This window comes from Kwoniella bestiolae, chromosome 1 (assembly GCF_000512585.2).
Source record: "Kwoniella bestiolae CBS 10118 chromosome 1, complete sequence".
In the NCBI taxonomy this organism is placed as follows: domain Eukaryota; kingdom Fungi; phylum Basidiomycota; class Tremellomycetes; order Tremellales; family Cryptococcaceae; genus Kwoniella; species Kwoniella bestiolae.
The window spans coordinates 2,363,673-2,387,605 of record NC_089241.1 but is presented as its reverse complement, the minus strand read 5'-3'; the positions used below and the strand labels follow the sequence as shown (position 1 = coordinate 2,387,605).

The 23,933-nt window shown below is 47.3% G+C and overlaps 10 protein-coding genes across 10 annotated transcripts; 7 read left to right on the top strand and 3 right to left on the bottom strand.

Moving 5' to 3' along the window:
* Nucleotides 1-364: 364 nt before the first annotated feature.
* I302_100905 (uncharacterized protein) lies at nucleotides 365-1,291 on the top strand (the record flags this gene model as incomplete). Its single annotated transcript, XM_019190916.1, has 1 exon — nucleotides 365-1,291. The coding sequence occupies one exon, from the start codon at nucleotides 365-367 to the stop codon at nucleotides 1,289-1,291; it is 927 nt and encodes a 308-aa protein (XP_019047664.1).
* An 878-nt stretch (nucleotides 1,292-2,169) lies between these two features.
* Nucleotides 2,170-3,105, top strand: I302_100904 (uncharacterized protein; the record flags this gene model as incomplete). The annotated part of the gene is made up of 1 exon (XM_019190915.1): nucleotides 2,170-3,105. One exon carries the CDS (start codon nucleotides 2,170-2,172, stop codon nucleotides 3,103-3,105), a length of 936 nt encoding a protein of 311 aa, XP_019047663.1.
* A 635-nt stretch (nucleotides 3,106-3,740) lies between these two features.
* I302_100903 (uncharacterized protein) lies at nucleotides 3,741-4,676 on the top strand (the record flags this gene model as incomplete). Its single annotated transcript, XM_019190914.1, has 1 exon — nucleotides 3,741-4,676. The coding sequence occupies one exon, from the start codon at nucleotides 3,741-3,743 to the stop codon at nucleotides 4,674-4,676; it is 936 nt and encodes a 311-aa protein (XP_019047662.1).
* A 524-nt stretch (nucleotides 4,677-5,200) lies between these two features.
* I302_100902 (uncharacterized protein) lies at nucleotides 5,201-6,169 on the top strand (the record flags this gene model as incomplete). Its single annotated transcript, XM_019190913.1, has 1 exon — nucleotides 5,201-6,169. The coding sequence occupies one exon, from the start codon at nucleotides 5,201-5,203 to the stop codon at nucleotides 6,167-6,169; it is 969 nt and encodes a 322-aa protein (XP_019047661.1).
* Nucleotides 6,170-6,883: 714 nt separating this feature from the next.
* Nucleotides 6,884-8,210, bottom strand: I302_100901 (40S ribosomal protein uS5; the record flags this gene model as incomplete). The annotated part of the gene is made up of 5 exons (XM_019190912.1): nucleotides 6,884-7,065; nucleotides 7,141-7,215; nucleotides 7,294-7,484; nucleotides 7,624-7,845; nucleotides 8,092-8,210. The coding sequence occupies 5 exons, from the start codon at nucleotides 8,208-8,210 to the stop codon at nucleotides 6,884-6,886; spliced, it is 789 nt and encodes a 262-aa protein (XP_019047660.1).
* A 2,065-nt stretch (nucleotides 8,211-10,275) lies between these two features.
* Nucleotides 10,276-11,501, top strand: I302_100900 (uncharacterized protein; the record flags this gene model as incomplete). Its single annotated transcript, XM_019190911.1, has 6 exons — nucleotides 10,276-10,299; nucleotides 10,399-10,491; nucleotides 10,619-10,698; nucleotides 10,810-10,921; nucleotides 11,015-11,146; nucleotides 11,256-11,501. The coding sequence occupies 6 exons, from the start codon at nucleotides 10,276-10,278 to the stop codon at nucleotides 11,499-11,501; spliced, it is 687 nt and encodes a 228-aa protein (XP_019047659.1).
* A 777-nt stretch (nucleotides 11,502-12,278) lies between these two features.
* Nucleotides 12,279-13,817, top strand: I302_100899 (uncharacterized protein; the record flags this gene model as incomplete). The annotated part of the gene is made up of 1 exon (XM_019190910.1): nucleotides 12,279-13,817. The coding sequence occupies one exon, from the start codon at nucleotides 12,279-12,281 to the stop codon at nucleotides 13,815-13,817; it is 1,539 nt and encodes a 512-aa protein (XP_019047658.1).
* Nucleotides 13,818-14,203: 386 nt separating this feature from the next.
* On the top strand, nucleotides 14,204-16,504 carry I302_100898 (uncharacterized protein; the record flags this gene model as incomplete). Its single annotated transcript, XM_065869168.1, has 5 exons — nucleotides 14,204-15,016; nucleotides 15,169-15,512; nucleotides 15,591-15,822; nucleotides 15,922-16,140; nucleotides 16,232-16,504. 5 exons carry the CDS (start codon nucleotides 14,204-14,206, stop codon nucleotides 16,502-16,504), a joined length of 1,881 nt encoding a protein of 626 aa, XP_065725240.1.
* Nucleotides 16,505-18,555: 2,051 nt separating this feature from the next.
* I302_100897 (uncharacterized protein) lies at nucleotides 18,556-19,071 on the bottom strand (the record flags this gene model as incomplete). The annotated part of the gene is made up of 2 exons (XM_019190907.1): nucleotides 18,556-18,989; nucleotides 19,059-19,071. The coding sequence occupies 2 exons, from the start codon at nucleotides 19,069-19,071 to the stop codon at nucleotides 18,556-18,558; spliced, it is 447 nt and encodes a 148-aa protein (XP_019047655.1).
* A 648-nt stretch (nucleotides 19,072-19,719) lies between these two features.
* On the bottom strand, nucleotides 19,720-23,548 carry I302_100896 (uncharacterized protein; the record flags this gene model as incomplete). The annotated part of the gene is made up of 12 exons (XM_019190906.1): nucleotides 19,720-19,959; nucleotides 20,038-20,198; nucleotides 20,278-20,405; nucleotides 20,488-21,221; nucleotides 21,275-21,595; nucleotides 21,652-21,891; nucleotides 21,947-22,054; nucleotides 22,123-22,218; nucleotides 22,295-22,727; nucleotides 22,838-23,117; nucleotides 23,175-23,234; nucleotides 23,311-23,548. 12 exons carry the CDS (start codon nucleotides 23,546-23,548, stop codon nucleotides 19,720-19,722), a joined length of 3,039 nt encoding a protein of 1,012 aa, XP_019047654.1.
* Between the last annotated feature and the right edge of the window lie 385 nt (nucleotides 23,549-23,933).

Below are 23,933 nucleotides of genomic sequence, written 5' to 3'. Positions count from 1 at the left end.
AAAGTAGGACCACCGTAGAAAGGAGGAGGTAATTTGAAAGTCTGCATGCGGCGTACCGCCAATATTGAGTATATAGCCATGACTCGCAACAAGATCAAATCACATTCCATCGTACGTTGATTCATACCCCTCTGATCATCATATCTTATCGCAGGAACTTGTTTCTCCTGCACTCAGTTTCCGCACCATTGTGAGTGACAGACTCTGCCCATCTGAACCTGTATGCCCTTTTAGCTCATATGGCGATTTGCACTGACCAGCATACTATAACTATAGTTTGATCATCCTTCTCGCCACCCGCTGAGCCTTGCTACACGCTGCGGTTACACACCCGACTGTGTCCTCGTTCAATCGTTACATGACCATGGATGCGTCTGCTTTTGACGACAACATTCGAACCCCTGACGCTCCGAGGACGGCATCTTCGTCCGAGCTCGGAGACGATGTGTCTAATCGATCGATTTCACTAACTTGGAGTGAAAATGGTGAACACGAGATCGAGGCGGAGACAGGTGATCTGTCCGATTCCGGATCGGTCGCTGGAGGGATGGACGAACCCGAGGTGATACATGGTTCATTCAGTGCAGATGGTAGACCTGTACTGTCCAAGCCTCAAAGTCGATTTTTCTGTTATCCATGTATGACCTCTGGTGCTAATCTTACCTACGACCCTATCAGCGCATCGTGGAATCTCATGGGTAATAAGTACAGAAATATGTGTGCCTGGACACCTGAAGAGACCGATCATTGCGCTTCGAAATTCTATAGATACTATGAAAAGATTAAGGAGCATCCTTTCTGGACTGAAGAACTGTCGTTTCGAAAAGAAAAATACCTGGACCAACACAAATTCAAGGATTCTCATCCTGAGTCTGAGTTTGACTGTGAAGCGCTCGCACATATGGACGAGGCAGAAGGCTCCATTACGATACCTCAGGCTGGCAGACTAGCTCAACGATCAAATCTCATCAGAGATAAGCTGTACTACATCACAATCATGCAAGATAGAGCTTACAGAGGAGTTCTCCCCACGTGGTTTGACTATCTGCACGAGGTTTTCCATCCCACTAAATATGCGTCAGAACAAGAATTCACCATTGATATCGCACGATCAAAGGAAAAGCTGAGAGATCTTCAGACCAATGAGGAGTTTGCGAAGCTGAAGGACCCGGTAGACCTGAGAGAGCACCGGAAAGCTTTGAGAGCGCAATGGGGGGATAGTACGCTCAGTGATAACAATTTAATTGATTTTGATCCTCGAATCTTAAGGGAGATGAAAAACGCTGAATGACCCAGATACAGTGTGGTAGGCCCTATCGGTTTTGACACCGTTCGACATCATCTGACTCAGGCTGAAAGATTTCAGCTGTAGGACATGGTGTAGACAGATGCATAAAGTAGCATGCGACATGCCTTCCAAATCTGCGGCCGCTAATACAGTACAGTAGTCCCTCGGGGCTTTGCATGGTATCGAAATTCTGCCTGATGTGTTTTGAGAAACACGACTCGATCACCGAATCCAGCATGCAGTTTGCTGCTTACTACATTTCCTGTAACAAGTCAATCGGTCGAATTCAACACAAAGGATACTGAATGCAGTACTTTTTGCCCTTCCGCGTGCCCTCTGGCATTCCGGCGTAACTCACATACCTCTCGGTGCTACTACTCTGCAGTCTGATTCGGGAGCCGAGCTCGAATCTCGAGTGGATAGAACTACACCAATCGATACAAAGGATCCGAGTTACGGGGTTTCTCCGCCCAATCAACAACCGATTAAATTGGAATATTATCGTCTCAACATCCATTCTCTAGCTGGGAACCAACGATTTGAGATTGCCCTTCGTTTACATCCTGGCGTACTCGGTCCTGAATTCGTCAGCCCAGAACATTATCATGTCAACATCTCTTCTATAGCTGGGAATGAACGAATTGAGATGCAGCCTCAAGAACGATTTCACTTGAAAGTACAAACCACGAAATGCTGTGGTCCAGGCCCGCCTTCTCCCACCGCTGATACTATTTGATATCATGCGGACTCCCTCCTGTATGCAAAATTCGAAGGTTGATCCATCGATCGTCCGCTGACCTGCCTTATCATCTATTGAAAAATCGACTCTTGGACCTCAAATCGATACTTTAGATGATAGAACGATTATCAAGCAACGCAAGATGCCACTAAACCAGTTAGATCAAGGTGATCGGCTTGAAGATCATCATACGGTTGATCGAGAAGTATTGCCCTCTTACTTGGACATCTTCACCGATGTCACCCCTTTCTACCCAGTGCCTGCCCCTCCCCTTCGAGAAGGAGACAAGGTCAATACCATCTACTTTCATCCCCTGGTCCCAGGCCGTAGTGCCACCTGCAATCCGCAGGAGGACTTGAGTCACAAAGTATGCAAAATCATCATTCATTGGGGGACACTGAGTGACAACTACGACCAGCAGATCACCGGGCTAACTGAGCATCACCTTCATGTTTCATTAGCAAACCTCTGGAACACCCATCGGCACGAGTCGAAAATACACAATAGGAAGAAGAGCTTCCTATCGGATTTGAATACGTTCTGTGAGGGTATGATGAATGCGGTCAACCATAACCCTGTTTCGCACAGATGTCAGGTCAAGTGCATCGAGGATAAGAAAACCTTCAATTCTATCGCGGAGATCGCAGCGGAACTGACCAGCGCTCTTTCGAAAGGGGTGTTGATTTTATCGACCACCGTCCCGCCACACAAAGCCCCTTCGACATTTTCGCCCAAAAAGCTCTTCAGACGGAATAGCAGCTTCGGCACGGCTCATGGTCAAGCAAGTGTATCTTCACAGGCTTCCTTCTCGCAGCACCGTCCGGCCAAACTTTACATTGAGTACTCGGCGGATCTCGAACAAGTCTCGAAAGTGAGGAAGGACCTGATCAACTTGGCTGGCACTAATTCCGAGGAGTTAAGCGATGCGATTCTTTCTAGAATGACCAGATCGAGGAATTTGTCGGTGTGCGACATGCCTTGGGAGGTGGTCAACGCGCTTGTCTCTGGTGAGGATTGGAGATCGTATTTTACGTCCGCTGAAGAAATGGGGAGGGATCCGTTCCAGGTCGTGGTTTGAAACCTTTCGGCTGCAAAGGTGGTACTTCATAAAGCAAAATGTCAGCCCATCGATGCCTCCTCTCTGTATCAATTCATTTGCGAGATATACGAGACACATGAAGATGTATGCCGTTTGTCAGTTTGCCTGGAGCTGTTACTCTTCAAGCCTCTTAGATGGAAGACCATATTTGTAGGAGGGCTCTTGAAGCGGAGCTGTCAGACAAGAGGACTTGTAAGGTCACAATACGATTGAAGGCTTGCCAGGTCTCTTACGCAAAGGAACCCTCGTGAGCCACCTTTCATTGCCTGAAGTGATGCTCAGGCAAATCGCAACGACACACCTGATTTGACCGATTCAGTACACTGTGTTCATGATTGACACCCGTCCACGCTGCAAATCAAAGTCAAGTTCGACTCACATCGATGTAGGGGGTTATATACATAAACATCGCAGCTTTCATGCCAGTCTCATCGTGTGATTTGTCTTGTTTGCCTTCCGATGTTTCAGAGGAGTTTGAAGGATTCATTACTCATCTTGTATCACTTTCTATAACCCCCCCTGTAATCATCTACCTATTGATCTCCTTGCTGTGTATATACAGGACGGTCGTGACGTGGAAGACCCTGGCAAAGCAACACCTAGGTCAACCGACAATGACCGACTGGATTTTTGCCATCGACAACTTTGATCTCGAGGGAACGATACCGAGCTACCCTGAAGCATCCCGAGACCCAACTCCGACATACAGCCTAGGTAGAGCGAATGATATCCCCACCACTATCTACTTCTGCCCCAGACCATTGGATCTCAATTTACAATACAACATGGAGCGTCATCTCCCACCCAGCAGGATATGCCACACGGTGATTCATCGAGGTACATTCCACGATTGGGAGACTGCACCTACCGAAGAATCCGTACAGGCTACACTGAAGATACTTTACAAGTCACTGGTAGGGTATTACGATGATTACAGATTAAAAAAAATAGAATGGGACGATTGTCAGGCAGCTATAAAAAGGACAACCGAGGATCTCTCGTGTCGGACTTTTAGGGATGAGTCTTGTATTCTCAAACTTGTCGATGAGGATACGGTGAAGCACTTGAAAGAGATTCGGAAGAAAATGAGCAAATATGGCAGCAAAGGGTGTTTGGTGTATAGCAAGAGCACCTCGGGGAAAGACCCTCCTGGGATTCTACCGTTCTTGAGAAGATGGTGGAGTAGCTATAGCAATAAAGCCAACAGTACAATATCGGAACTCCAGGCTGAACCTCAGGATGCAGAAGGCCGAGGCAGATCTTTGAGCAGGGTCACGTTTTACATCAATTATACCAGCGACCTGAAAGATGTTGAAAAGACAAGAGAAGCAATGGGAAGGCTAGCTGCAAGTTTAGATAAACGAGATTTTGCCATAGACAAGAAAATCATGAAATTAATGGCTAGATCAAAGGGATTTGCCATCCATAATACCCCCGGAGAAGTTTTGGATATTCTGAGCTCCTCAGAGCGCTGGGAGCGAAATACAGGTAGAAGTCCGGAGGCTGGAACGAGTTGTGAATCTGAAAGTGAGGTTGTTGTGACTGCATGATATGTAGGACAAAGACGGAATGTAAATCGGAAAACCATCTGAAAGAGGGTTGAAGATTTCGCCCACAGCGATGCATTCACTGCGAATCATGACTGACCTGTGAGGACTGCATCAAAGGTACTGTACAAGTGCACTACTCTAGGTTTCTCCGCCCTTCGCCTGAGCACGAGAGCAATGTTCCTACACGCTACAAATCAAAGGGTGTTTTATGCCTCTTCTCTGCTTCGACATGCTGTAGTCATTTCAGAACTCCGACCTTGCATCTTCTCTTTTCGAACTCAATGTTCAGTTGTTTGCAATTATATTTCTCCTTTGCTCTGACGCTGCCCTCCGGAGTAATTTTTCACCTTATTTGACAAAACATCCTCAGACAGCGGAGAGGGAAATGACTCGAAATAAAAGCAAGGTCTATAGGTGGTAAGTATCGTATATATAGCAAGATACAGCTTACAAATCTCAATAATTGCACGAACGAAAACCGAAAGTTCACCTCAAGGCACTGATTGATACGACCTATTGGCAATATGCCCCCGAGCCGAAGAAGAACCACCGGAGAATCTTTCGATCCATCCTTGAGAGATCTATCGATTCGGGAACCCCCTCCCCCAGATTTCAACACTGCCACATCGTCTACTGCCCTGTCCCCTACTTTCCGCAGCTCCATTACCGAGCACAACAAGCCTAACTACGTCTACTTGAGCCCTCATCTGCCCTCTGATAAGGGATGGCTCAGCAGGACCGTCATTCCGAGAACTGACTTACTGAGGCATTCGACCCACTATGGATCTTCCAATGCCGATACCTCACGACGATACGCGATACAACAGGTGAAAGCATTGACGAACTCGATTATCAATGGTCTCGAAACTTACTGTGGGGACTTGAAAGATAGTGCCAGGTGCGATACTATCGGATATACTGCAGGTACTGAAGACCAGATGGCGAGATTGACCCAGCGTCTAGCGGATGATGCGGTGGAGAGGTGGTGTGGCGATTGTGAAGGGATCGTTGTTCCTCCAAGTGTATTGGACGAGTTCAACGAGGTGAAACAACAGACCCAAACAGAAGGGACGGTAGGTTGTCTGATCTATTCCAAGGATATCCAGACTCTCAGACCTATCTCACCCGTAATGAGTGTCTGGAACTCTGTGACATCATCTTTGTTCCACAACGACGAGGTTGCGGATCCAATTGCCAACTCACAGGGAGGATCAGCACCTACGATGAGGTTGTATATCGGTTATTCACCTCACACCGATCCGAACGAAACTCGAGATGCCCTGAAGCAAGTAGCAGAGAGATTGAACGAGCTAAGTCAATCCACTACGATCAAGTCAGAGGACATTCACGGACCTCTGAGAGCATTCGGGGCGATCAGGGGGTTATCTACACGAGCGGTCGATCAGGCCTTTCTGAATAGGTTCACATCGTGCGATCCCGTGGTGTTGGGAAGCGATTCCACCTCTGTGTTCGCAAGAAGATCTACTTATTGATACTGTGCACGAGAAGAGGCACATATCCTCGTAAATTTACCTTTATGATGGCGAGAAAATTAGATAGGATTGGACGGTAGTGATAGGATTGGACAATAGCGATATGTTTGAACGCATTTACGTAGATAGGCCTGTCTTTTCGGCGAAGGATGACCTTCGCAATGCCATCCTCCAGCCATAACGTATTGACGGAATATCAAGTCGATGCAATGTTTTCCTCCCACCTTTATTCGAAAGTGCCACTTGTTCTGCCTATGCGACGAGCCCGTTCGCTTGCGTTATCGATGCGACCGAATCACATCTACCTGTCACCCCGCTTCCCCTGGGATGATGGATGGAAGAAGGTGGGGAGGGTATTCGCCCATGGACGTGTTGGGTTTCTGCGTGCACTGCTCACTCGTGTGAGAGGAGGTACCCATATCGTCTTATGCACCGTACCACACGCTCAAGGATCCTACTCATTCTTTACAGTGTCTTCGTATGCACGCCTTGCTAGTATCGCTATCGCAATTTCAGCTGCACCTGAGAAGATCCCTCACACCGCGCCGTCAACATCTCGGCACTTCATCTCTCTCATTTGCAATGCAGCCAGATATGCAGTCCAGAATACAGTATAGTTCAGTTATAATCAAAGGTTATCTCATCTCAACTGTGGAATAAACCTTCCTACAAAGCATCCAAACCCAAGCTCCAAACCGATCCTTCCAGCTACGCTTAGTAGGCAGCAGCCTTCTTAGCGGCAAGAGCGAGGTGAGCAGAGTACTCGTCCAAAGGTGATTTACCAACGTCAACGTGAGCCCAGAGATCGGGAGATTGGAATTGGTAAGTCTTGGAGAGGGCGGCCATGGTAGCTTTCAAGAAGTTTCCTTGGGTGGCGGTAGATCCCTTGGATTGGGCTATCACACGGGAAAACACAAATATCAGCGAGGTGCTCTAACAATACCACCTATTGTAAAGGAAGATAAACCCACTGTAACAATCTTGGATACCGGCCATTTGCAACATTCTCTTGGAAGCTGGGGCAGCGACGATACCGGTACCTCGGGCTATGTAATCGAAAAAATCATCAGTATTGAAAATTCTTCCACAAAGGCAATGAGATATGATGAGATGCAGAAACTCACGGGCAGGGATCAATCGACACATGACGGAACCAGCTTTACCGGAAACCTTGCATGGGACAGTGTGAGGCTCAGCAATGTGAGAACCCCAGTATCCTCTTCGGACGGGGGTGATGGAGAGCTTGGCGGTGATGATGGCACCTCGGATGGCGGTAGCGACTTCCTTGGCACACTTGACACCGAGACCGACGTGGCTGCGGGGGGTGGTGGGGAATGATCGAAGATGAATATCATAGAAGGCGCGATTGAATGAAACGAGGCCAGACGGAGGAAGAGAGAAAAGGGAGAAGTGAGATCAGCAATGATTCACAAATATTCAATCAAGACACTCACCCATCGAAGTCACCGACAGCAACGAAAGCCTTGAATCTAGTTCGTTGACCAGCAGAAGTTTGCTTTTGGACGGGCTTGATGGACATGACCTCGTCCTTGAGGGCGGGGAGGAACAAGTCTACAATTTGGTATTCCTTGACGGGGAGGGAGAAGAGGTAGATCTCCTCGAGGGACTTGATCTTACCGTCCTTGACGAGTCGACCGAGCTTGGTGACGGGGACCCTGTGTGAGTGAAGAGTGAAGAGCAATCAGTGTTTGTTCTACTATTTCCATGATTCCCTCTTCGTTCAACGCAAAGCCGATTCTATAGTCCCTTCCGAATCATCCGTCTTCGACTACTTCTGTTGATTCATCCCCAACCCGCATCAATACGACTGACAGGCCGCTATTCCTCCTGTTCCTATTCTATCCTATTCGCCCCACTCGACTCCATTTGGCGTAACCCAACCCAGCTAGACTCAGACTCACCACTCCTTCTCCTCCTCCTTCTTTCCACCTCGTCTAGGACCTCGTCGTCCTCTTCCACCGGCACCACCTCGTCCTCTACCGAATCCACCTCGTTGTCCTTGAGCTTGAGCTTCAGCCATTTTGATGATGTTTTTTAGATGGATTAACCTTGATGGATGAGTAGAAGGTAAACGCTAATGAGGTTGATCAATGGTCTTTTGGGTGGTCTCCTACGAATTGCAGATTGTCTGTGATTCAGGACTCTCGCTCACTGCCATGCACCATGCAACATGGACAAAGCAAAAATCGAAAAGTGCGAAAATGAGCTGTCTACATCGGCAATTTACGGGGTTATAAAAGTGCTTTAACGCCGATACCCTCCGGTTCCCGTTCGGCGTTAAATCTGTGAGACAAGAGAGAACGGAGGTGACCGCTTCGGACATCTTCATTGCACTTCCATCGGACCTGTGCACTCCCAATGCCAAGGCACACTCCCTTTCATCCCTGATGGAAACTTGTCATTTCTCACCAAAACGACGTCAATGACAGGACACATCATGCTTGTTGTTGGGACTGCGGCGGTTGTATTGCGGCATTAGCATCAGCATCAGCCAAAGCGATAGGGCAGGGTATTCCAAGTAAGATGCGACGAACGCCGTGCATAGGCTACACAAGCTACACAGCCCACAAGCATTCAAAGCAAGCGCGTGGTCATATCATATTGGCATGCATGGGGATACGGGTGATTCTATCAGCGTCATCGATGTGCGTTTGCAACGAGTCGATGAGTGCAAGGTGCAGGTCAAGTTTTTCTTTCTCTCGGCTCATCGATTGGATTTGTCTTCAATTCTGCTATCAAAGATCAGTTTCACACGGCTTTGGGAAAGCCATTCCGAGCTACGGCTTTCGACACATCCGATTAATCTAATCCAAGTGCAGCACAGTCATAGTTGTAGTCGCATAATAGACGGGAAGCTTCATCCTACGAGATTTGTCAAACGTCAAGTACAGTGGGATTAGGAAGTTTGACTTTCCCACGTTCAGTCGTAATAATACCTTTACGGCACTCTCTTCATCATCAGGAAAGAAAATAAGGAGGACTTGAAAAGTGGAACGACGAATCTTATCATTGCGTTTTATCTCATCTATACTTGGTCGTCACATCGCCATCATCTTGAACGGAACAGATATCATATCGCTTCACTCAACGACACAAACACAAACACAAAGACATATACATATCACCAACCGCACCAAGCTCAAGTCGTATCGGAGAAAAAGGAGTAGCCGCGCATACAGCCCAGAGATAAGGAAATGGTTGGTTATAACACACCGTAACTTGTAGATCATTGGACAGTTGGAAGACAGGTTTCCTCGTATCGAAATGTGAGTGACGGTGATTTTCGGATGTACTTGTTCTTCCTTCCTTCCTTGTAAGCTGGACATGTCTCAGACTGAAGAAATACCGAGCCTATCTCATAACCATCATATCATACCTTTCGGGCCGGGTGTATATCGCAAAGTACGAAAGAGAAAAGCTGTACGGGTACGGCCCACACGTGCTATGCGTTATCACACCCTTGTGAATCAATCATCGCATGTTAAACTTTTTTTCACAACACGCCCTGACCACGAATTATGAACGATGGATAATGAACCATTCCTTTGATCCATCTTATATACATCATCATATATACTCTATCTGTTATATATAGCTGACCAGCTTCGTAGTCGTACGATCCTACTCCTACTCCTACCCCTCCCCACAGCCTATAGATCCAACCCATAAAGATCAAGGCAGATTGAGCGGAACCGAATACAACTACAATCACAACCACAACTCGACATAGCCTCATTAAATCATCTATCTCATCAAAACGACAAGCTAAGCGAGCACATCACATCAATCACCGTATAGCACCAGCAGTATATAAAGAAACATTCTCATTCTCATTCACGTATCCTTTGATCTTCTCTCTTTCTATCATCCATCTTCCCCCTACTATCAACCACCCTCTTCCTTTCATACGACAAACATCACCCACCGGACACTGCCATTCGTAAAGGACTGTTCCACTACATCGACATCATCACCTTACGAGAAGAAGTAGAAACACTCTAGCATTCAGGTACAAATTGGAATTATAACATTCGAACCAAGAGAGAGAAGAAGCAGAAGAATAACTGGACATAATATCATATAAGATGTCTGGAAGTCCCTCAAGAGCTGTGAGTTCACAAATAGCATTCCTACCACATCTGCCAAGTACCTCTGGGATCAGTGAGGGACATGAGACTTGAGCTGACGTTACTACCCTCTATCTGCAGATAAGACGTAAATTAGTGATAGTAGGAGATGGAGCGGCGGGGAAAACTTCATTGCTGAATGTATTTGCCGTGGGGCATTTCCCAGAGAACTATGTGAGTGGGATTTCACCTGGCCTTCTGGCCACTCGTCAGAAGGAGGTAGAGATAGAGAAAGAATGGCAGAGATGGATGAGAGAGAGAGAGAGAGAAGCAACGTTTAGTGGCTGATCTTGACTGGTAGGAACCGACGGTATTTGATAACTATGTGACGGAGATTGAACTTGATGGGAAACCTGTTCAACTGGCATTATGGGATACGGCGTGAGTTTTTACTTCCTCGTCTCCCTTGCCGTTTCGCTCTGCTACATTGCAGAGGCGGTAGAAATCCGGCATGTTGCGAAGATTCATCATGCTGATATCATTCGTACATAGCGGTCAAGAGGAATACGAACGACTCCGACCATTATCATACTCCAAAGCACACGTCATCCTGATAGCGTTTTCGGTTGATACGCCTGACTCGCTCGAGAATGTCTCGCAGAAGGTGCGTTTCCCACTCCTTATACCCATCCCTTCCTACCGACGTCAGATATCGCAGGGACACTGCAGAGTCTCCCAAGCTAACTTCATGCCGCAGTGGATCGAGGAAGTACGTTCGATATGCGGTCGACAAATACCGGTGATTCTCGTAGCGTGCAAGACGGATCTGAGAGATAGGGCAATGGCAAATGGGACGTTCACACCTGATAGATATATCGATCATGCTACTGTGGGTGTTTCTACTGCCAAGCAAAGTCTCTTCACCTCCTAGCTCAAGGTCCCTTCATGATGTCCTAAAGCTAGAGATATGGGCTAATGTCTGAATTGCGTTTTCGTAGGGCTCAAAAATAGCAAACATGATCGGTGCTCGAGCGTACTTCGAAACCTCAGCATTAGAGAACAAAGGTGTAGACGCAGTGTTCGAATCTGCTACTAGGGCTGCTGTCTTGGTCCGTGATCAGGGACATGGAGGTGTCGGTGCAAGCCATGATCATTCGCATGGACACCGAGAGGCATACGGAGGGAAGAGGAGAAGTGAGAAGGATGATGGGGAAGATAAAGGGAAATGCTGTGTCGTGATGTAAGAGGGGGGTCGGTCGGCCATACATCAACGAACCTTATCTCAACGCCGACACTCGAGATTTCCCACCGAATAAGCAAATTACAGATCTCATCTATCCCAAATTCGATACTTGGCCGATTCGATCCAACAATACCATATAATCCTATAATCAACATCTATCCATGTCCCCTACGACACACGATCCACCCACCCACGAAAAGACTGGGACGTTATTTGTATATATACACGACCATTCAACGTCACGTCAAGAAACTCAAGAATCCGTTTTGAATGTCCAAAGAAAGAAGAACGAAGGAATAGGATGTTCCCCCCCATAGCTCTCGGTTTCTGTTCCTTATCACACCACATGTCATGTCGGCCTCATTGTTCATACAAGTTGCATCTGTTTATGCATCTATAGAAGTTGTGTTTACGAGTGGATAACCTTGTTGTACTCATTTTCCCACCTGGATGAAAGAATGAGATGGCTGAGTGGCAAATATTTACCATTTTACCATATCCGGTGATCGCCGATGGTGGAAGCTGCAGTGCCTGGAAGATGAGAGTGTAATGACGTAAGTAAACACTGAACGAGAGCAGTACGAGTGACAGTAACAACAACAAAGGAATGAGATTGAGCATGAGATGGGATGGATGAATTGGGTAACTACGAGCACCATACACATACACATGTCATACAGAACGATGATCCATCTCCCATTCTATATTCGTAGTTGAAATCATCAATGAGCATCACAATCGCATCACATCGATCATACGATCATCACCAACAACCAACATGACAATCGACATAACACTGCTACCTCCCTCTCAGATCCTGTCCAATCACTCTCACCTCGCCCTCTTACCATCCACTCTACCTGTGTCATCGTCCCTATGCTCCAAACACTTCAAACGGGCGTTCGTCCCTCGACCTCCTAGAGACGGCTCATCCCCTCTTTCGACCCTCCCTACGGAGATCCAACTATCCATCTTATCGCATCTCGAACTATCAGACCTCCTCTCTGTGTTGGGAGTGTCCAAGACTTTCTGCGCATTAGGCCTCTCACCAACCCTTCATAGGGAGTTATCGCTCACCACTTTACCCTCGACGATACTGCATATACTGGGTGATCATATCTTACCTTCCGTTAGGGAATTGACGTTGAACCTCTTCCCATACCCGTGTGGATATCGGCCATACTCTCCTCATTTTGGGAATCTTCTATCGCCAAACACCTCGAAGCGAATCAAACGCCCGCATCCTCAAGGTCGTAGTGGACAGAATACAAAAGAGGAAAGTGTGGTAGGAGGTATACTTCGATACGTCAAGTTGGACCAATTGCGTACACTGAATATACCCTTCTCATCGTCTTATATCCCTTTAGAAGAGCTGGAAAGGATCTTAGAGAGTCTTGGAAGTGAATGTGTGAGAAAATTGGATCTGAGGGGAAGTTCCTTAAGTGGAAGGAAGTGGATGGATAGTATAGGAAAACTTGGGAGACTGGAGGAGTTAGATCAGGGATTCACGAATATCCATTCCCTACCTTCACCTTCATCCTGTCTTTTTGGACAATTGAGGTACCTATCCCTATCGTCCTGCAGTATGCTACTCGCAGATGTCCTAGCAGAGTTTATAAGGGAACTACCAACCAATCTGGAACGGCTGGACCTAACACGATTGGATCAACTCCCTTTTGAAGCGCTCTGGAATCTGAGGGCGGTATATGAAAACTCTGAGGGAAGGGTAGTTCCGACAAGTTTGAAAGAGGTTAGACTGGTTGGTATAGATCATTTGACGAGGAGGGATGTGAGGGGTTTGAAGAGGTTTTGGGAGGGGCAGAGGAGGGCGTGTTTTTTGTTGGGACGGGGAGAGGGTGATTGGAGGAAGGGGGAGATGAAGACGCCTGAGATGGGTTCGACCTCCAGATCAACTTCTTTTGGATCTTGGTCTTCGAGCGAGGAGGAGATACGTACACCCTCGACTTCCTATTCTACCTCGCCACCACAATCTTTGAGATCCAGCAGGGAAGGATCAGGTAGGAAAGTCAGTCTGCCATCGCGACATGATTTCCTGCAATCGCTCTCTTACGATTCGGATTATCCCTCTGGTTCACCTCCGAGCTCATGCTCGTACCGAAAGAATCGATACGACCTTACCGAGCGGAAGGATGGTGAAGACGACGATTTGGTACACATCAATATCATCCACTCGGCGATATTGGAAAGTGAGGATGAGGATGGTTATAGGCGGTTTATAGGTGAGGTGGTGGGGGGGACTTTGGATGTTGGAGATGCGGAGGGTGGTGCTGCAAGGGGTTATGTGGAGATTGATTGAATTGTTATTGTAGATTATATCTGGTTGTAAGATGTAGTATGTATATACTGTTCGGGGTATGGACTATGCCCTTGCGTGCTATGCTGCATGCATAGGTGAACTGGCTGAGGTCCACCATAGTGCATGAACATGAGAGGATAGAAGTCACTTGAACCTGGGTTATCATCATTATCATCGAATTTCGGATCCGAGTGGAGGTCGGTCGAGTTGATCATTCTTCGCAAAGAAAGTCATAATTCATTCCATCTGTTCTTGGTTTCATCTCTCTTCTGTCACTCTGACAGCCTTGCTCAACCCTTCTCAGACCAACGAGCACTCATCAGCGTACAATCGACCTCCTTTCACTTGCTTCTCGACCACCTCCTCGCTCCATCTTCATCTTCACCATGACCGTCAACCTCCCTTCCACCCCCGCACCACCCTCTCTCTACCCCAAACTCATCCCCCACCTGATCTCCCAACTATCTCACACTACCCCATCATCTACCACCCTCCCGACCCTCAAATTAACACTCCATATCCAAGCTTCCATCCGTCTATCCCCCTCTTCACCAGTACCTCAAGCAGGCTCTACCATCCCTTTGAAGCATCTACTAGACCTCTCGACCTCCCATCCTGGACTGATCAAGGTCCCTCTCCTATTAGATGCCATCATAGCCTATCCACTGCACTTGACAATGATCAATGAAATACTCACGAATGCTTTTGAAGTTAATGGAGATTTGGTAGAAGTGTTCCGAATAGATATTATACCTTCTCTGATCAATCGGCTCAACAGCCCTCAGGTCCATGTGGAGGATATAGCAACATCCGTTTATATCTTGTTGGCGGTCATTCGAGCGCACGATGAGCTGTTGGCACTGGTATTGGAAGATTCAGAGAACCTGCTCAAATCCCTCTCCAAAGCTTACTCTGCTCTTGGAGGTGATATCGGAGTAGCGAAGGTCAAGTCTGATATATTGATGATATGTAAGGAATTGTTGGATAGTGTACCGGCTGGACACGATACCGTTGAGGAAACTATGATTGGATTTATGGGTGATATATCATCCCTTAACGAGGGTGGGGTCGAGGTGATGGGGAAGGGGTCGAGGTTGAGAGATGATTGGGAGGCGGTGTTTGAGAGGGATGAGAGTCTAGGGAAGGATGTGAAGGAGGTGTTGATTAGGGAGAGGGACCAGCAAGCTAGGGAAGATAAGGTGAGTGTTCATTTGTTTCTTTACAATGCTGTCAAGGTGGACCGGGCGATGTCCTGCTGTCCTGCCGTTCGATCACTGCCCTTGTTGGCTTTGTTCTCCTATCTTTTATTGGGTTGGCTCAGCGCTGACGTGATACCCTGTACCAAATCCAGCGAGTCCAACACCTCCTACAGCTCTTCCCCACTCTCCCACCCCATCTGCTGCTCTCAGCTCTATCGCATCACACCATCTCATCTCTACCAGAAGGCTCCAGAGCAACACCCTCCGAACAAGCTTCGCCAATCGTCGAAATCATATTCAACAAGGGCGAAGGTCTGCCTGATGATCTGCAGGAGTTGAAAATTGCCATTCAAGGTCTTTCCGACGAGATCGTTCCCTCATCGGATATCGTCAATGCGTATGGTCACGTCAACAGCGAAAAGAAGAGAGTCGAAAGAAGGAATATTTTTGATGATGAGTTGGATATGAGTAGATTGAAGTTGAAAGATGATGATTCGTGAGTTGTCTTACAATATTGTTTAGCTCCTCGTGGTGCGCAAATGAGGGGTTTCGTACTGACACATGACCTGCACAGCTCACTACCCACTCTATCAAACACCATACCCGACACACTCCGAGAGTCCATCATGCGATTGGTGGAGAACCAAGCTGTCGAAGAGGAGGAACGAAGACGTGCATTGCGGGATGCTAATCTGTTGGATGATGAGGACGATCTCGAGGAGGGGGATGATGGTGTGGTCAGTAAGATCAGGGTGGCAGGAGGGGACGATGAGGAGGATGAGATCAGTGAGGAAGATGGAGTGAAGGTGAGTAGCTATAGCACCAATCCAGGTTTTCTCCTGCTTGCTAGATGTGCACTGTGAAAGCAAAGAACTAAATTTGCGATGTGTGTGCCCCACAAATAGATCTCACGTGAACCTTCCGGAACAACCACGCCGTCCTCTGGCTCTGCGCCCTCGGATAGACAACGATTGGATATACTTCGTACGGCTTATATATCCAACCCAAAGGTATTTGAAAGAGATGGAGTGACGAGACGATCAAATGAGAGGAAGAAGTTACGAGAGATCACTGGATGGGATGATGGGCAGATTGAAGGCTGGAGGATCATGTTGGAACGAGATGTGAGTTTGATATTCTACAGCGAAAACGTTTTTCCATGTACTCGGCAATATACTAGGGAGAATAGCTAATCAAAAGTATTTCGTGTGATAGCCTCACAAAGACGACATACTCTCTGCCCACGCTGAGAGAATGACCCGCACGAGGGCCCATTCCCCACCGCGTCAAAATGCCAATGAAGGTTCATCAAGAGGAGGTCATAGTAGCCGAGGAGGCGGTCGCGGTGGCAATAGGGGAGGTGGCAGAGGGGGTCAGGGTGGTGGTAGTAGAGGAGGAAGGGGTGGAGGTAAATCTAGTAGGGGTCATTCGAACGCTGCTAGGACTAGGGGACATGATAAGAAGATGAGCAAGATGGGTGCTATTTAGACGTATCAAAATGGCAGAGGAGCGAGATGCATAGGAAATTGAGCATCAATCACAAACACCTATTGGTGCAATAACGTCTCCCGAACGATCCGTCAGAAGCACTACCGTCTCCCGGAGGGATATGTCAGGGTGCTACACCGAGTGAGAAATGAAACCCTACTATCCATACAAGTGATGCAATAAGGTTTATACTGTAGGCCAAGAGTGGCCTGAACCAGCTAAGTCGGTATATTCAAGGCACTGAGGTTATGAGACTAAACTAAGATTCCTGGTTTTTGTCGTATGTGTTGAGGTCCGTTTTCCCAGTATTATAAGGGGATTCCGATGGTGTATGGTCCACGTATGTTTGATTCCTGTCTTGTTTCGCCATCTCCTGACAGAATCTGTGGGCGCTATCGACACTCTTCAGATTTCTCGCTGTATTGAGGCAATCAGCCACAGAGATCGCGTATCGAAACTTGTCCACCACATCCGGGTCTCTGCTGAGGTTCCAAACGACGGTCGGTCTCCTCGGCTTGGTGTTCACTTTTGACCTCTCCGTGTATCTGAGTCCTCGATTAAGCGACGCATCGTTGTAGGTCCCATTGTGGCCATGGAACGATGCGAGAACGCCGCTTGAGTTCCTGCCACTGGTCGGCACCATGTGGGCATTGTCCTCGTCAGTCTTCACTGCAGTCAGTGTTAGTGGAGGCAGAAATATGAGCGTTCATAATGCGTTGATCGGAAAGTGACTAGCGGAGTCTAGGTATGTATACAATATGAAATGATGGTGCGGCTGAAGTCTGCTATGATGGTGCGGCTGACTGGTGCTGGGAGATGTACGAGATGTAAGTGAGTTGGAGGTCTGCTGTGAGCGCATAGTACCATACAACTTATATATGTGGCATTCTCTGGGAATACCTCATGACGAAGAAAAGGGTTGGAGGAGATTTGGGATTTCCCTTTGATCTGAAGATCAGCCCCCTGATCAAAGGTGCATATATGTAAGACGGCAATAACGATTAGGACTGTTTTCATCGCTCCTCGTGAGAGCTACTTGCGCAGGGGAAGTTACGTCTCTCACACGACGGCGAAGCTTCTCCATTGTGGCGGTGGCCAAGCCAATGGAAGGAGTGCTCGATTTGTCCAACTTCTACATAGACGCGTAGCGTCTCGGAAACAGTTTGCGTAAACAACGTCATCCTCCCACATCCTGTGAATCCTGCAGTATCTGCGTCCTTTCATCTCGGATGGTCGTCCTGAAGAAGAAGAAATCGTCACTCTTGACAATGCTGCAGATTTTGTAGATCCCCAGCTCCAATGCTGATACTTGGCATGGTGAGGCGAGTATGGCAGAGACCTGGCTTGAAATGCATGCAGAGGGACCTATTCGTGTAGTACTGAGGTTCCCATCCATATAGTGGAATCTGGGCGGCAAGCACCATCGCTGGCGATAACAGTGTAACTGGGATAGCTCGCGACAAGCCTACGTTGTCTCAACATCTGCAGACAGAATGGATCAGGACGAGGGATTGATGTTCTAGTCATACCATCACTGTACCATTTGTTTGACCGATGGAACCAAAGCATCTTACATTCATATATCAACAAGGACGACGGTGCAATACGATAATCGCTATCTGGGAGGGTTTGTGCATACAGCACATAGCGACAAAGCTAGCGCCTGTTCACGCTCCTTTGCTGTACTTAGATCCTGCACCCCCCTTAGCATCATCAGGAATGCCATCGATCTTTTTCAAGAAATTGATATCGGGGGCCTGAGTTTCCAGGTACTTAAGAGGTTCCGGTCCACTCTTGCAGAACCGACTTGCCTTGGTTGTGCCCGATCAGGATTGAACAGGCTCTGAGCGTCGGAAGTCCAATTCGTTGAACCGCCAGCACTCCTATAAAAATTTTCAGCCCCCTGAATTCCTACCGATTCATGAACCTTCATCTCAGACGGGGTGTATATGCGGGAAGGACGCTCATGATATGAGCAGTTCGTTCCGTGCACGTATATCCTGTATCCTGTGATTTCACTGGCATGGAATTTGACACTCGCGCCCAAGTTCTTACTGATAATGGGGTTTACGCCCATTATCCACGGTGGACGTTTGCGCATTGCTATGCTCGTTCAAAATCTGGTGGATGGACTTGAAATGATCGTTATCGTCAATTTCCTTTAATACAAAGTGTCCCTTGAACCGTGGATGATCATCAAATTGGGTCTCAATATCTTGACGAGTGGCAGTCCTACAAGCTTTCATTCCCTCCCATGACTTTTGATGCAGTTCGTCCCATTCAATCTCGTCGTATCTCTTATAATACCTGTCGCTCGCCTCTAGGAAAAAGGTGTAAGCAGAATTTATATTCTCGATGTTATCCGTGCTGGTATCTTGCACAGCCACCGCTATCCCCAATTCCTCCCCTTGACAGACATTGAAATAAATAATTGGTTGCCCTCTTGCATCCGAGATTGCGGTGCGGGTACCATCAGTCTTGGAGGCTGCGAGCGGCTCAATCATTAGTTTTGATCATCACAGAATCAATCTGACTACCACTGCAGGGGACTTACCATCGGTATTCATGATGTCTTGTTATCAACGTTGTACGTCCTGATTGATCGCTGTAACTGAAAGAGATCGTATTTAATTGGCTTCAAGATATGGATCGTTTCGCTTTGAAGTGCAAAGCCACAATCATAAAGAAAGAATTGGAGAACCGAGTGTCGTTTCGCCCAGCTATTTATACCCTATCAGCAGGACTGAGCGGACGACCTCCTGTCAGCGCCACTCTGAACGTATCTTTTCATATCTGAGAAGCCCCAAGTACAATGATATAGCGACATCAAGCATCGCGGAAATGACGTAGCTGACAGAGGGCCGAGGAATAAAGGATTGGTTGAATGGAAAAAGTCGTGTCTCGGCCTTAGGGCATTTTGTTATACCTCGTTCAAAGGAAGGCGTCCGAACGTCTCGGGAATGAGAGCGTATGCTTCATTGCAGAGAACAGACCTGCAATCGGTCACTGCGGAATCATGGTCCGATACAACACCAATTCCACTCGACCGGATAGTCTACTGCGCAGTACAATTGTAGATGGAACTCCTTAGAGTATCTGCCTTGGAGCTGATGTGAGATCGAGACTTCCACGGCACTTCATTCTGGCCTCCACTGTACAAGGAGATCGGCCATTACGATAAGTATGCATTTCCTGGTCACTTTACTTCTCTCTATCTAGTACCACTTATTCTTCAGTTCCTTCCTCTTCACAGCCGGTCCAGCGACCAATATACCTATCGACAGAGCACCCAGAGTCAACAACAGCTGAGCTTTGTTGAAAGTATCAGAAAGAATATCGAATGTTCCCGAGGGTGTTATACCCCTAGTCAAAAAAAGGTCTAATCCATATGCGAAGAGGACTGAGGTGGATTCGACCAATGCAGGTGAGGTTAACAGGGACTTAACGCCGATGACCTGGAAGGTGAACACAATATAAGCGATGGGTCATAGTACAATAGACAGGCTGTTACAGGTAAATGGAGTTGAACATACCTCGTACTTGTGTGAGATCACTTTCTTAGGATCCATAGGCACCAACGCTTCATAGGGAATCAACATCTCTTCTTTATCCCTTGAGCTGGGTTTTCCGACTGGTCGTCGAGGATCAAGTAGTCTGCGATGTATAGTTGCGATTTGGTTTTTGCAATTTATGACTATACATATCACCGACGCGTTTCTATAAGTCAAGTGTAGCTGAGCGATAAATTATCAAGAAGAAATATCGCTACTTACTGATTACTTCTCTGGTCGTTATGCCAGCTTTCGAAGTTGTGAATCCAATCGCCTTGACCTCGGAAGGAAGAATGTAAGATTGCGAAATGGCTGTTATAGCGACATCTTCGAAAGTCGATTGTGATGGTCTACGAAAATACAATAATGTCAGCAAAAATTCTTCACCTCTGACTCTCAATGGGAATTAAGGTGTCTGAAGTCTGAACTCACGTTACACCCTTCTTCTCAGTGTCCTCATATAGCTCTGTACTAGCGATCTTCCAGCCTCTCTGATCCAACCAGCTAAACACCAACCAATTCTCGACCATCCCAACTTTGATCCCACCTCTTCCGACCACACCGTCAATCTCAGTCTGATACACCACTCTCCCGTTGGTACTGTCCAGCACATACACTCTACCCACTCCATCAAGGGAGGTTGACGATACCCCTTTAGTCGATGGCATGAAAGTCGATATGATCTGTAGATGTGGATTCAAGTATTTGTACAAGGTCGACTTGTCCCCTAGAACTCTACCGAACGAAGCTACCGCATCGAAAACCACAGATTTGGTTTCCGAGATCACCTCACCCTCCGAGAAGGGATGTTGCCAGACCACCTCTCCCTTCAATGCACCGCCTGGTGTAGCAGCGGAAGGAATAAGTCCTCTAAGGATTGTACCGTCTATAGATCGACTTTGGGTAGTGTAGAACAGCTTGTGCGAGATGCCCTCGACAGCAGCGGCGACCTTCTTGCAAGGTGGAAAGATGTGAAGAGAGTCGGAAGGATCAATAACAGCTAAAACCCCAGCCTTGGAACCGCAGTTCTCGAAGGGGAGTAAGAAAGCATTTTGAGGTTTGCCTTCGAAAAGGATCTTTCCAAGTGGGAGGTGATTGACGGGATCCACTTCGCCAGTAATGACGCCAGTATAGGCTTTGAGATGGTATGCGACAGTCGTTATGGTCTTTTCATTGATCCATCAGCTCGTGACGATGTTTTGTAAGACTCTAAGCTTACCTCTCCCACTGTCTTGGTAGCTAAGATTGTCAACATTGGTTCTCTACCACCTTCGCCGTCCCTGACATTCCACATATTCTCGATCTGAATCTCTGAGCCCTTTTCATTTGTCAAGCCCACATTTCGAGACCATACGACTTTGCCCGTGGACGAATCAAGCGCAAAGATCTTACCGTTAGCTGTCGCTGCTATGAGCAATTTCTGGAATCCGAACTGATCTCGATGGAGGTGAGTGGTGTTCAGGGGTTTCACTTGGAGAGCGGAGGTGTAGGAAGCGGAGGTGAACCGTTTGGCAAATCGGATCATGTATCCTGGCAAGTCCTGTCGAGTATGGTCAGTGACGTGACTAGGGGACAAGAGAAATGGTTTTTGCATACCTTGAGTTCGGCCACATGTCTACTCAATCTACCAGCAAATCCTTCTTCAGCAAGCACTTCTCTAACTTCCTCCGTCTCCGGTTCACCAAGATCGACGAATTGAGCTGCCTTGATGTCCGCAAGAGACTCTTCGCGGATCCACCCGGGATTGTCGAGTTGCATTTTCTGGATAGCACCGCTGGAAGTAGTCAGGACAAGAGTGGGAAGTTGCTTGTCATCCAAAGTCGGGGATACGGCGGCCTATGTGCTAGATTGTCAGCGTTCACTACATGGCTTGTCGGATAGGTCAGCTTACATGAAGGAAAGTACCATGTGATGCGGTATCATACGAGAAGGTGAATCCCGAGGTAATGATGTCTGTGGATTCGACATTGGGGATGTTGATGGTTTGAGCGACTCCGACCTGTCAAGGAGAGTTAGATTGGCGATCTTGCTTAATATGTTTGGCACAGGCTTGGTACGAAGACTTACATTCACAGTGAAAGACCAATACACTCTATTCAGGATCACCCCGCTTTGAGTTTCGATACCTGAGTATACAGATTCAGACCTCTCATCAGATTTGGTCTGGATAATCGTTTCGTCAGCCTCTCTCATGCGAATAGTCAATCAAATGATCTGAGAAAAGACTGCATAGACTCACCGAAAGTTCAAATTCCCCAATCTTCTCTCGTTTTATCACATTAACCACATCCACACCTCCATCGCTCCTTCTACCCAATATGATGCCTCTCGACCTTAAGCCAACATCGATGATCTCATCATATATCTTCCCCTTTCCAGGCAACAGATCCTTAATGTCCCTTCCTACCGAACCATCTTCTTTGATGCTTACTATCCTGATCCTACCATGTTCTGTCCAAACTACTTTGGCATCTCCCTTATCGGTAGAAGAGATCAGAGCTTGTTCCGGTATTTTGACGATGGATGGTATTTGACCTAGATCATTCTTAGGTGCCGAGGTGGTGATATCAAGTGTTGTAGTGAGCAGTGTCTGGGCGGATATACCGTTTTGGATACCTAGGACGTGGATGGATGAGCCGCTGGAGGTGACCTGCTTGAATAGGATGGTTGAGCTGTGACAAGCATTTGACATAAAATTAGTACCGGAACATGTGAAGGAATCCAGGTAGCTTGCTTCTGGTCGTCCTACTAGCAGTGAAGAACTCGCAGCAGAGCAACTCACCCGGCACCAGGTACTTCGGTGGCCCACTGTTGTTTACCATCTTTCAACCCCAATTTCGTGATCCTCTTCCCATCGCTTAACACCACCACACTCCCACTCCCACCTTCCTGGGCATGTATGAAGCTTACATCCGTACCGAGATGAGCGGGCGTAGTCAGAACCCCACCTCCTCTTATCTGCTCTTCGCAAGGTATCACTGATCTCTCCCACGAGAGTGAACCGGTGGAGAGAGAGAAAAGACGAGCAGTTGATCCGCCTGGTCCGGATAGAAGGAGGATTTCTGCGGGACAAGCCATGTATCAGCTTAGCATCTTAAGGCAATAGCTACGTCACTCACTATCATCATGCACATGAAACGAGATGACGGGATCATACTCCTCGAAATGGTGTCTGCAGACTGTGCCATCCCATTCAAGCACAAACAATGTCAGTACAAGTCAAAAACCAAGATGGCCAAATGAAAAGGAACACACCTATATCGCCATTCTCCACGTCCAGCACAGCCAGTACATTCTTCTTCGTCAATCCCACTACTCTACTGGCATTCTTGTGATTCACAAATAACGGTGGGGTAGGTTCCAACAGGTATTCGCCAATCAACGGTTTATGCCAATCTACTATCCCCGCTAGGTCTGCTTGGAGGGCGAGTGTCGTCGATAAGAGGGAAAAGGCTAGTAAAATGAGGGATAAGCCTCGATGTAGGAAGATCATGATGACCTCATCTATGGTTCTTTGTATGGATGACAATGAGGTATGTTGTCAGCTGTCAAAGTATCAAAGTCAATGTTGGTGGTGGTAAACTGTGACATCTCGTCTTGTCGAGCCAGCAGTAGTTCAGAGTGGAGGAATGGTGCACGTGGCGTCTTCTTGCGCTCTACCATCTATCTGTAAATGTGATTGTCCAATCTTATAATCGTTGACAGAATAGGATGAAATCTACAGCAGTGCATATAGCAGGAAGACCGAGGTGCATAATAATCTCATAAAAATCTATAAATATAAATGGTAAAAGCAGTACTATAAGAACCCACGAACATCTTCCAAAGCCAAGTTGCACCATAAAGCAAAGGACTCAAGCCGAAATGAGGCGAGGAAT